This window comes from Populus alba, chromosome 13 (assembly GCF_005239225.2).
Source record: "Populus alba chromosome 13, ASM523922v2, whole genome shotgun sequence".
In the NCBI taxonomy this organism is placed as follows: domain Eukaryota; kingdom Viridiplantae; phylum Streptophyta; class Magnoliopsida; order Malpighiales; family Salicaceae; genus Populus; species Populus alba.
The window spans coordinates 16,697,988-16,711,252 of NC_133296.1; the positions used below are offsets into that span (position 1 = coordinate 16,697,988).

Genomic DNA, 13,265 nt, shown 5'->3' on the forward strand with positions numbered 1-13,265 from the left:
ATATTAAATTAACAATAAAAGTTTTAAAAAATCAAGAGATATTAAAACGAAAATAGAAAAAGCTTTTAAACAAGCATACCTTTTAATTTCAGCTAATTAACACAACCGATGTTAATAATTAACCGGAGAATAATTGATTCTTGTTTTTTAAAATTTTGAGAGAAGGGTGAGGTATAATACAAAAATTTAAAACTACAAGTTTTTTCTTCATGTATTTATAGATAAAATTTTCTATGTTAAAAAAAAAAAAAAAGAGTTGTTGACCAACGGCTATAAAAATAATCGTTGACCATTTTGACCATTTCTACAGTTAAATGTAGAAATAACTCTTAAGAAAGCAAAAAGCTATTTTGGCTATTAGTTTGCCTCTGCCGTCGGAATACAAAAAAGTAAAGAAATAAAAGACAAAGTATAATTGCCTCTTCGTTTACCTGTTCCGTTGAAACCGCCCTAAAAAGAAAAAAGAAAGAAAAAAGAAGAAGTTGAAGCCGCCCTAAAAAGAAAAAAGAAAGAAAGAAAGAAGAAGACAGCCTTTCACCTGCTCCTTTTTAGTATATTTTTAATATTTTATACGGGAAAAATATAATATTATGTATTTACTATGAACACAGTCTCATTCATTGCACCGCGGACCACTACAGACATAAAGTCTTTTCATTGTAGACGACAACGTTGTCAATATGCTATTGGGTAAATTACAAAACCTATCAAGAAGATACCAGGCAGCAGCAGACTCAGCAGAAATGAGAGAGTTGCTAGGAAAGTCATTGGGGTCATATAATATGATTGTTTGACTGACTTCACAAACTAAGCTAGTCTCTCTGCTTCTCTCCCTCTCTGCAGTTGCTCTAAGCAAATTCTTTCACTCATTTTATCTGCTACATCCATCTCCATAGTTTTTCAAATATCGCAGTAGTGACCCTCCTTTACTTGTGGTTTTGCTGCTAAACAAAGGCAGAACATTTGCTATGGAGTTCCTTAGTTCCATGACATCCACGGTTGTGGAACTGTTAATTGTTCCCATTAGGCGCTCCGTTACTCGTGTATTCAACTACAGCAGAAATGTCAAGGGCCTCAAAACTCACTTAGAGGAGCTGTCAGATGCAAAAATAAGGGTGCTGCATTCTGTAGACGAGGCTAGAAATAGAAGTGAAGACATTGAAGATGATGTTGGAAAGTGGCTTGCTAGTGTGAATGTTATCACTGAAGAGGCTAACAGAGTTTTTGGAGATGAAGACAAGGCAAATAAGAGGTGCTTCATGGGGTTGTTCCCTAATGTGACGACGCGCTACAAGGTTAGTACAAAGATAGAGAGTATTGCAGAGGAGGCTGTTAAGATCAGTCTTCGAGGCAAATTTGATAGGGTGTCCTACCGTCCTTCTCGACGCGGGATAGAGGACAGATCTCACAAACATTACGAGGCTTTCGAATCAAGAGTACCTGTTTTTGATGAAATTTTGGAGGCCTTAAAAGATGATGATGTCGACCTAGTTGGAGTGTATGGGATGCCTGGTGTCGGCAAGACCACACTTGTGAAAAAGGTTGCTGGGCAAGTCAAGGCGGACAGGATTTTTGATGTGGTGGTTCTGGCTGTTGTCTCTCAGACTCCTAACCTGAAAAAAATTCAGGAGCAAATAGCAGATGGGCTAGGTCTCAAATTGGATGCGGAGACTGACAGTGGAAGAGCAGATCTCTTGTACAAGCAGCTTAAAAAAGAGACAAAGGTACTTGTGATTTTGGATGACATTTGGGAGAGGCTTGAACTAGATGATGTGGGGATTCCTTCTGGTAGTGATCATCGGGGATGCAAAATATTGATGACATCGAGAGATCGAAATGTATTATCCCGTGGAATGGTTACAAAAAAAGTTTTCTGGCTTCAAGTTTTACCCGAGAATGAAGCATGGAATCTGTTTAAGAAGATGGCGGGTGATGTTGTCAAATATCCCGATCTGCAGCTTGTTGCCGTAGAAGTAGCCAAAAGATGTGCTGGTTTGCCCATTTTAATAGTTACTGTTGCGAGGGCATTAAAAGATGGGGATCTGCCAGAGTGGAAGGATGCTTTGGAAAGGCTGAAAAGGTTTGACAAGGATGAAATGGATAGCCAAGTTTACTCACCTCTAGAGCTGAGCTACGATTCTTTGAAAGGAGAAGAAATCAGGTCAGTATTCTTACTTTGTCAACAGTATCGGGTAGTTGAGAGATAATTGTTTGTATCAATTCAATGTATTTTTTTCTTTATTGCATAGAACTTATATATATATACATGTACAATAAATCCTTTTTAAAGATGAAAAATTAAGAATAAAAATATATCAAAATCTTTTCTAAACTTGTTTATGAATTTTAGTTTTCTTGATTTGTAATATTTCTTAAACCTATATTTAGTCCTTGTCAACACTTCCTTCAAGTTGGTACAAAGATATTTTGTATGTTCAACTTGTTGAGAGAGGAATGAAACACTTTACTTAATACTATTTTAGTAAGCATCTACTTCCATATGTTTAGTTCCATCATGTTGAACTGGATTATTGGCTATGACAATTGTGGCTTTATTGTCACAGTATATCTTGATCTTAGTCTCCATAAGATATCCTAGTTCTTTACGTAGCCCTCTTATCTATAGTATTTCATATAATCGTTTACTCATCCCTCTTAATTCTGCTTCAGCACTAAATAGAGCAACAAAATTTTTGCTTCTTATTTTTTTAGGTCACCAAGTTTTCTCTAACAAAGGTAAAGTATATTGAAGTAGACTTTATGTCAATCAGATTTCCTGCCCAATCTACATCAATATAACCAATTATGTTAAGGTGATCATTCTTTGAGAAAAGAATTCCTCATTCCGAAGAGGATTTTAAGTATCTAAGTACTTGCAATGTTGCCTTCATATGTTCTTCACTTAGGTTGTGCATGAATTGGTTAACTAGACTGACTGCATATGCGATATTAGGACGTGTATATTAAAGGCAAATGAGTCTTCCCACTAATTTCTGATATTGTTCTCTATTTGTGGGAACTTGATCTGGATATTCTGCTAAACAAAGATTTTGCACGATCCACAAGTTTGCAATCTAACATACCTGTCTCGGCTAATAGGTTCAATACATACTTTCTTTGTGAGAGGAATATGTCCAGTTTTAATCTGTATACTTTGATGCCCAATAAATACTTCAACCTACCAAGATCTTTCATTTCAAATTCACTTGCTAGATACCTTTGTAATTTTGAAATTCCTTCTTCATCATTTCATGTGACTATCATATCATCAACATAAATAATCAAGGCTGATGTTTCTCCCCCATTTCTTTTCAGAAATAGTGTATGGTCCGAGTTGTTTTGGCTAATTCCATGCTTTCGCATTGCTAGACTGAATCTTCCAAACCATGCTCTGGAAGATTGTTTCTATCCATAAAGTGATTTTGTAAGCCTACACACCACATTTTCTTTTCTTCTAGTAAAACCAGGAGTATCCATATACACTTCCTTCTCTAGATCTCCACGAAGAAATGCATTCTTTATATCAAATTGATGTAAAGGTCAATCTAGATTTGTTGCAAGTGATAGAGTATCCGAATTATGTTAAGTTTGGCTATTGGTGAGAACGTTTCCTAATAGTCTATGCCATATGTTTGTGTATATCCTTTAGCTACCAGTCTTGCTTTGTATCTTTCCACTGTCCCATCTGCTTTATATTTCACAATAAACACCCATTTGTATCCAACTGTTTTTTTTTCATCTGGCGATGTAGTTAGTTCCCAAGTATTATTATTCTGAAGAGCTTTCATTTCATCATTGACAACTATCTTCTAATATTCATCTAGCATAACTTCTTCAATGTTTCGTGGGACCTGTTCTGAAGATACCTTTTCCATTAAGACCTTTGCTGCATTTGACATGTTATGGGCTGAGATCAAATTTGCAATGGAGTATTTGGACTTTCTTCCTTCTGTTTCCGGTGAGTACCGGTTTAGGGGTACTCCCCGATTATGCCTGTGAGGTAAATTGTATGTTATAGAATTAGGTAATGTAGGAGAGTTAAGAGATCTTACCTCAGTTGTAGTGTTGAGATTGTCCTCACGATTCTAATTTTAGTTGTGTTATGTATTGGAGAGGGGGTTATTTGATGTGGCTTAAGTATGTAAGTCAGCGTGGTTGATCTGCTAAAAAATTTCTGGTTATGTTTGAGTATGGTTAGGATGAACTCAATCCCATATATGTTGTTCATGTCTATTCTCCCCCTAAAGAATAGACAAGGATGGTTCGTTGAAGAAATATTTAGTCTCATGAAGTTTCCATGTAAGGGGATCATAATATCGGTATCCTTTCGTATGCGAACCATAGCCAAGAAGGACACAAAGAACAACACATGGATCCAACTTGGATTGTTGGTGCTTTGGAACATGTATAATACAACATAACCAAATATCTTTGGAGGTATATGGGGTGTTGAAGGTAGCTTAACATACCGTTCCAATGTATGGAGTAGTGTGTTAAAATTAAGTACTCGGGATGGCATGCGGTTGAGAAGATAAATAGAAGTACCCACGACATCAGGCTAGCATTGTTGGGGCATATGGGCAGCTCTCATAATGGCCCGTACTATCTCTAATATGTGTCTATTTTTCCATTCGGCAATTCCATTTTGCTGAGGAGTGTGGACAAGTAGTCTTGTGTATAACGCCCTTGCTATCACAAAAGTATCTAAACTCTTAGCTAATATATTCACCTCTATTATCAAATCGAAGAGTTTTAATGCTCATAGAGAACTGAGTTAGAATAAGGGGGGTAAATTTTTGAAAAACTGGCAGGACATCTTTCTTATGTTTCAACATATAAACCCAAGAGACCCTTTTACAATCATCAATAAAGGTGAGAAACCATCTAAAGCCAGCAGTAGTCATAACAGGTGCAAGGCCCCATAAGTTAGAGTGAATAATCTCAAATGGTGCATTGCATTTATTATAACTGATGGGATAATTTGTTTGATGACTTTTTCCTAGGATACAATCCTTGCATTTGAAACTAGAGAGTAGTACTTTTTCAAATAAAATAGGGAATAAATGTTATAGATAACTGAATGATGGGTGTCATAGCCGGTAATACCATAACCAAATGCCTTGTCCTTGCCTCTTTGATGATTGGGCGGAATGAACTTTTCCAAGGTCCAAATCATCCACATAATATAACCCTCCCCTCTTAGTACCATGACAAAAAGTCTTCTTCATGACAACATCCTGAAACAAATAAAATGAGGAGTACATCAATATGTAATAATATAAATCTTCTATTACTTGCCCTACTAATAGTAATTTAGTGGAGAGTGAAGGAACAAAAAAGTGTATTAGGAAAGTGAATGTGGTTGATAATTCCATTGTCCCTCCCTTTATTACCTAATATATATCACCGTTAGCATTTGATATGGCCTTCCATCGAGGAACTGCCTTTGTTTTAAAATCATTATGATCATAGGTCATGTAATATGTTGCCCATGAGTCAATAATCCAATTGTTTATATGTTCATCGTTGGATACTGAGTTTGTGGAACCAATACTACTTGGGTCTTGAGTTGAAGACCGAGGTTGACTATCAAGTGGCACAAGTGTATTTGGTATGTATGAGTAATAAATGTTGCATGGTCATTCCATTCGTCTTTTGGGCTTTCGGTTTAAAAAAAATTTGCCTGCTGGAATTCAGCCCATGTGGTCCAGGCCTGGGCCGAGGGGTTTGTTTATTGGAAGATGATGGGTCAAAACATGGTTTGGATGAGTTGCCACTATGTCCAACCTGTTTGTTCGGGCTTATAAGAGCTTTGTCATTCTGTTGTCCTAGGTTTACCATGCCTTCCCTTCTCATCTCGCCCCAGTTTCTGTCTCTGCCCCTTGTTAATAAACCAAAACTATCTCCCCCTTCCTTCTCCATCATGATGGTTCGTCTGGTGTTCTCTCTTCTTATTTGAGCAAAGGCTTGCTCGATCGATGATAGAGGGATCTATTGAAGAATGTCTCGGCGGGTCTGATCAAATTGATCATCCAAACCATCCAAGAAGGTATAAATTCGATCTTTTTAAATTAATTTATTGTATTTCTGTATGTCCTTATCGCATGTCATGGGACTTGGGCATTTGTAGTCAATCTCTCGCCAGAGAGATTGTAAACCGGTGTAATAGTCTTCTAGAGAGCCCCTTCCTTGTGTGGTTTGATTGACTTTTCATTTTAGGTCATATACCTAGACATTATCTCCTCCATCGAAGTAGGTTGTGGCAATTGCGTCCCAAACACCTTTAGCTGTAGGAAACCTGATAAAATTCCCAATTAAATCTGGGGTTAGGAGATTGATAATCCAACCTTTAACAATTGCATTTTATGTTCTCCATTTACTGTATGTTGGGTCGGTAAGTATTGGTTGTCTGATTTTGCCGGTGATTAATCCAAGTTTGTCTCTGCCGAAGATGAAAATCTCCATGATCTGTGACCATAGTTCATAAATCTAGCCATTAAGTTTGATTCCAAGGATGACAATTGGCAAGTTAGGGTTTTGGGTAAAGTTGGTTTGAGTGTCGATTCTGGAATTTGTAGTTGTAATATGAGCATGGTGTGGTGGGTTCGGTTCTACCATTGTTTTAGGTTGTTTGTGATTTGAAAAAGGTTTAGATTCGGATCGTCTGCTCTGATATCATGTCAGCAATGTCTAGGTTGTTCAGAGATAATTGTTTGTATCAATTCATTGTGTTTTTTTATTATTATTGCATAGAACTTGTATGTATACATGTACAATAAATCCTTTTTAAGGATGGAAAACTAAAACTAGAAATGTATCAAAATCTTTCCTAAACTTGTTCCTGATTTCTAGTTTTCCTGATTTGTAATATTTTCTAAACCAAGAAATACTTCTTGTCAACAATCAGGTCAGTATTCTTACTTTGTGGACAACTTCAACCTCATCGCATTGTAATCCTTGACTTACTGAAGTATACCGTTGGCCTGGGATTGTTTAAACGTATCAGTACATTGGCAGAAGCAAGAAATAGACTACATAAATTGGTCAATGACCTCAAAGCCTCTTGTTTGTTGCTAGAAGGTGGCGCAGATGGAATCGTCAAAATGCATGATGTTGTTCATTGTTTTGCTGCCTCCGTAGCTTTAAGGGATCATCATGTCTTCACATTAGCATCTGGCACTGTATTAAAAGAATGCCCGGCTATGCTTGAACAGTGCAGTGCTATCTCTTTGCTGGGTAGCAAAATTCCTGGGCTTCCTGAAGTATTGAACTGTCCAAAAGCTGAGTCGTTTATACTGTGTAATGGAGACCCTTCGCTCAAAATCCCAGACAGTCTGTTTAAGGGAACAAAAACTCTCCAACTTATGGATATGACAGGTGTGCAACTTCCAACACTACCTTCCTCACTTCAATTTCTCGAAAAGCTTCAAACATTGTGTCTGGATAGTTGTGGTTTGAAAGATATATCTATGATCGGAGAGCTAAAGATGTTAAAAGTTCTCAGCTTAATAGGCTCTAACATTGTTCGGCTGCCGAGAGAAATTGGGCAATTGACTCGTCTGCAACTTCTGGATTTGAGTAAAAATCCAGGCCTTGAAATGATTCCGCCAAATGTGTTGTCATGCTTGACCCAACTAGAGGACTTGTACATGGAGAACAGCTTTTTGCAATGGGGGATTGAAGGACTAGATAGTCAAAGAAACAATGCTAGCCTGGCTGAGCTGAAATATCTGCCAAATCTAAGCACTTTATACTTACACATTACAGATCCTATGATTCTTCCCAGAGACTTCTTCTCCAAAAAATTGGAAAGATTTAAAATTTTGATCGGAGAAGGGTGGGACTGGTCCAGCAAGCGTGAAACTTCAACAACAATGAAACTGAAGATCAGTGCAAGCATTCAATCGGAGGAGGGGATCCAACTGTTGCTGAAGAGAACTGAAGATCTACATTTAGATGGACTAAAGGGTGTTAAAAGTGTTTCCTATGAATTAGATGGGCAAGGTTTTCCTCGTTTGAAGCATCTCCATATCCAAAATAGTCTTGAGATTCGATATATTGTCGACTCGACGATGTTAAGTCCTTCTATTGCTTTTCCACTCCTGGAGTCTTTGTCTCTTGAAAATTTGAGTAAGTTGGAGAAGATTTGCAATAGTCAACCTGTGGCAGAGTCATTTAGCAACTTAAGAATTTTGAAGGTGGAAAGTTGTCCAATGTTGAAGAATCTTTTTTCGTTGCACGTGGAAAGAGGCCTTTTGCAACTGGAAGAGATCAGCATAATTGATTGCAAAATCATGGAAGTGATTGTTGCTGAGGAAAGTGGAGGCGGAGCTGACGAAGATGAAGCAATCAAGTTGACTCAACTACGAACACTGACACTGGAATATCTACCCCAATTCACAAGCGTTTCCTGCAAATCAAATGCAGCTTCCATATCACAGACCAGTCCAGAGCCGTTAATCACTGATGTCAGGTCCAATGAAATTGCATCTGACAATGAGCTCGGGACTCCCATGACACTTTTTAACAAAAAGGTTTGCTTTATTTTAATGACTTTGGCATAAAATGGAGTATCATTCTCATTTTGACGAATGAAAAGAACTTGATGATGAAGCAAAAGTTGTGCATGCAGGTTGAATTCCCCAATTTGGAAGACCTAAAACTGTCCTCTATCAAAGTTGAGAAGATATGGCAAGACCAACCAGGAGAACTGTCCTATTGGTTTCCGAGGTTAACAAGTTTGACAGTCGAGGGCTGTGGAAATCTAAAGTATTTATTTACTTCTTCTATGGTTGAAAGTCTTGCTCAACTCAAAAGGCTTGAGCTATGTGATTGCACGCCTATGGAAGAAATAATAATTAAGAACGGATTAGGAGAAGAAGAAAATGTGAGAGGAATGATGTTTCCAAAGCTACAATTCCTCAAGCTTAAGGGCCTTCCAAATCTCACAAGATTCTGCACTAGTCACTTAATCGAATGCTCCTCCTTGATAGAACTGTGGATAGAGAATTGCCCTGCACTGAAGACCTTCATCTCTAATTCATTAAGCACAGATGCAGTAGCCAACAATCAGTTTGAAGAAACAAGCTCAACTCTCTTTGATGAAAAAGTGAGTCCTTTTCTTCTTCTTTTCCTGTTAGTCCTACAGTCCCCAACCTCAGTTCAACATTTGCTTTTGAACACCTGAAATTTAATTTTCTTGTCATTTGCTTACTGACATGATGGAATTGATTTCTTAGGTTGCATTCTCTAACATAGAGAAACTGCACATTCTTGGCATGGATAATTTGACTATGATATGGCACACTGAATTCCATTCAGATTCCTTTTGCAAGCTCAAGGTGCTGAAGGTAAAACAAGCAAACAAATTGTTGAATATTTTCCCACCCAATATGCTGAGAAGATTTCATAATTTAGACCACCTGGAGGTAGATGATTGTTCTTCACTGGAAGAGGTGTTCGATCTCAGATCTCTGATGAATGAAAAAGAATCCCATGCTGTAACAGCGTTTAAATTGAGAGATATGTATGTATGGAACCTGCCAAAATTGAAGAAAGTGTGGAATACAAATCCCCATGGAATTCTCTCTTTTCAAAACCTTCATTTAGTGGATGCTTTGAATTGTCCTAGTCTAAAAAGCCTCTTCCCAACCTCTGTAGCCTTAGGCCTTTCACAACTCCAAAAGCTTAAACTACATAATTGTGGAGTGGAGGAAATTGTTGCTGAGGAAGAAAGACTAGGAGAAGAACTAAAGTTTGTTTTTCCTAAAACAACCTCCTTCATTCTCTGGAGATTGCCCAAACTCAGGAGTTTCTACCCAGGAAGACACACTTCAGAGTGGCCGGTATTAAAGAAACTAGACGTGTATCATTGCCACAAAGTGCCGGTATTTGATTCGGAGCTCCAGAGCACCCAAGGAGCTTGTACACAGGACCAACTTGAGATCCAAGTTCAGCAACCGCTTTTCTCATTTGAAAAGGTATGAGCTTGAGCATTATCCTATGGATGTTCACTAACAGTTCTAAACATTAATGCCTTCAATGAGTTATGTTAAAAAATACAGAACATTCTCTGTGCGGGTCCCCTAGGCTTACATGACACCATTAAGAAACCGAAAAGTTACTCTTGCTGCCTGGCAAGATAGTTCAAGCTAGACCTAGCTAGCTGTGCAAAATAGGAACATTTTTTCCTTGTATTATTAAACTCTAACCTATTCCTTTGATAATGCCATGTCTACAAGAACTTTAGACAAGAATTAGCTAAGATGCAAAGGCAAATCCGCTTGTAATGCTTGCATTTTGGCCTTTAATTCTACCCAATCATCATCTTTTTTGGTTTTGAATCAGATATGCAATCTATGAAGAAGATTCAATAAAGACAACACTTCTCCCAAAAATTGAATTCTACTAGTTCACTTTAGAATCCACAACAAGAAGCAATAGGATAGGATATTGTAGTAAAAACCCAAAGGCACAAACTTGTACTAACGTGATTGCATCTACCTGGACCAAATCAAAATTCTTGAGATAATGAACCTAGCAATCCCCTACAACTGGAACCTGAATCTACAACAACGCTCTAAAAGAGTGAAGCAACAGGAAATGTTAGAACATCATTAACCATAATAGTGCTAAGAAAATTTAACTTTTAAGCACCAATAAGACTTGTCGGCAGTGGAGAAGGACTGGCCTGTTTATTGAATGTGCTGTAAAAACTGCTATATCTACTACCTTCGGCTTTTCATATTTAGCTTGCATTTTTGCATTCGATTTCCAGATCATCCCCAACTTGGAAGAACTATCGCTAAACAGTAAAGATGCGGCAAAGGTATGTCAAGGCCAGTTTCCAGCAGACCTCTTTCACAAAATAAGAGTTCTTGAGCTGCAATGCTTTCATGATAAATCGGCTGAATTTCCATTTGGTATGATGCATAGATTCCAGAATATGGAAAAGCTTCTTGTAACTAATGGTTATTTCAAAGAGCTGTTCCCATGTCGACTTGTTGATGAGGAGGAACATACTCTTGCTAGGATACTATACTTGAAACTTTATAGTCTTCCAGATTTGGAGAAAATTTGGAACCAAGATCTCCGAGTGGACCAGCTTCTTCAAAATCTTGAAACTCTGGAAGTAACGAGTTGTGACAGTTTTGATCAAATTTAGCACCATCTGCATCATCTTTCGGAAATCTAACAGCTTTTGCATGTATGGGATTGCAAAGCATTGAAATACTTGGTCACAACCTCAACTGCCAGAAGTCTTGTGCAACTCTCTGCAATGAGTATAAGGGAATGCCAAATGGTGACAGAAATTGTAGCAAGCAAGGGAGATGAAGCAGGAAATGAGATCATTTTCAGGAAATTGAAAAGTCTGAAACTTGATTGTTTGGCAAGCCTCACTAGCTTTTGCTCTATAAATTTCACCTTCAAATTCCCCTCTTTGACAGAAGTAATTGTGACAAATTGTCCAAAGATGAAGACTTTTTCCCCGGGAATCTTAAGCACACCAATGCTGCAGAAAGTATGGCTATCAGAAAAAAAGGACAAAGGACATTGGGAACGCGACCTCAACATCACCATTCAACAGCTCTCTGTATAAATTCTATGCATTTTCTAGATCTGTTCATCTAGTTTTACTCATCTTTTTTCCCATTCCATTATTCTAGTTCATATAAGATAGCCAGCACTTCTGAAACACTACACTGAACAATCATCCTGTTAGAATTTAGCATTGAGGAGCTTCAGGATGGTTCACTCAATTTGCAGGCTGCATGCTGTGGTTCTTCATAGTGGTTTGCTTGTGCTTTTTGAAAGATACAGCTGGTGCTTCAAGGGAGTGCTATAGTGACTCATTATCTGCGTGCATTATCATATCAGGACTCCAAAGAATACTTCCTGTCAGATGGTACAATGGCAATGGACTGATGGAATACTTTAATTGCTCGATAGTCAAAAGCAGAAAACAAAGAATCAGAAAGTGTGTTGGGCCCCACGGACCAGGCTGGCCTTTTTATCAATTTTTTTGCTTTTATCTTTTTGGATTTAGATTTAAATGTAACATAAGAAATTATTATTCGATTTTGTTATCTTTTTCAAATAACACTGTAGGTTTTATGGGAATTTTAACATTTTTTCAGTTAATATGTCTACTATGAAAAAAAATCATGAATATTTATTTAACATAAAATTTATGTTTTTTAAGATTTTTAATTTTTTTATATAATTGTATAAACATTTATAAAATATTTTTCTTCAATCATGTGAAAAATACTGATATTTTATTTAAATGTTTTATTTTAAATTCACTTTTAAGATTATAATGAATTTTTATTTAAGAAATAGTGTTTGCAATTTATTAAAAAAAAACATTGATATTGAGTTGATCATGCCTTATAAGTATCTATTTTTTTATTTTATTATTAATTTTATAAAACATAAAGTCGAGTTAAAAATCAGATTTTTAAGTATGATATTTTCTATGAATAAAGTTCACAAATGTAGACAGCATGGTCTCACGACTATCCCTGTTCTTCGAGAATCAGAAAGATTTTATTTTATTTTTTTAATTTTGAGCATGTTCATTTGAAATCTAGGCACTTCTTTATTTGTTTATTTTATTGTCACAACAGCGGTGAAGATCTAGACAGACTGCGCAGACAACATAGTTTGCCTTTTGGGATGTTTCTGGACTACATCTGTTGAATGTTCTGTATAACAACATTTCATAGTGATGTCTTAGGATACTTTACTGACTCAAATTTAACAGTGTATGTCTTTGAAGATTCTTATTGTGTTTGCTTTTGTGGTTAAAAAATATTTTAAAAAATATTATTTATGGTTTTGCCCAGTAACTTGTTTTCTGCAAATGTAAAGTGCTGCTGCTGCTTTCATCTTCCTTGTCCCACCACAGAGAAATCACCGAAGTCAAAAGGCTTTTCTTCTTCTTTTTTTCGATCCATACAAAGTCCAACTCTTCATTGGGCCAGCTATGTGACAGAGCATCCAAGAGCTGCCATGTTCTAAGCTGGCAACGCAAGGTTCACACATGAATCTGCAAGCAAATTATGGACGAGGGCTGAGGCCATATTCTTGTGCTTGAAACTAATAACCAGAGAAATCAAATGGATGTTCCAAATCTTATAACTCTCCTTCTCACCATCCATTTAATCCGACTCATATTCGATCCATGTTTTCTTGAATCTTATTCTGTGGTAAATATATTTGTTTTTTTTCTTAATGTATCGAATTTGAGTTCTAAATGATGA

The 13,265-nt window shown here is 36.9% G+C and overlaps 1 protein-coding gene across 1 annotated transcript; it reads left to right on the top strand.

Moving 5' to 3' along the window:
* The first annotated feature begins 736 nt into the window (after window positions 1–736).
* LOC118061149 (disease resistance protein At4g27190) lies at window positions 737–11,925 on the top strand. Its single transcript, XM_073403854.1, has 7 exons — window positions 737–2,161; window positions 6,908–8,534; window positions 8,633–9,109; window positions 9,240–9,980; window positions 10,778–11,141; window positions 11,223–11,593; window positions 11,815–11,925. The coding sequence occupies exons 1-7, from the start codon at window positions 969–971 to the stop codon at window positions 11,923–11,925; spliced, it is 4,884 nt and encodes a 1,627-aa protein (XP_073259955.1). The 5' UTR covers window positions 737–968.
* Window positions 11,926–13,265: the final 1,340 nt, after the last annotated feature.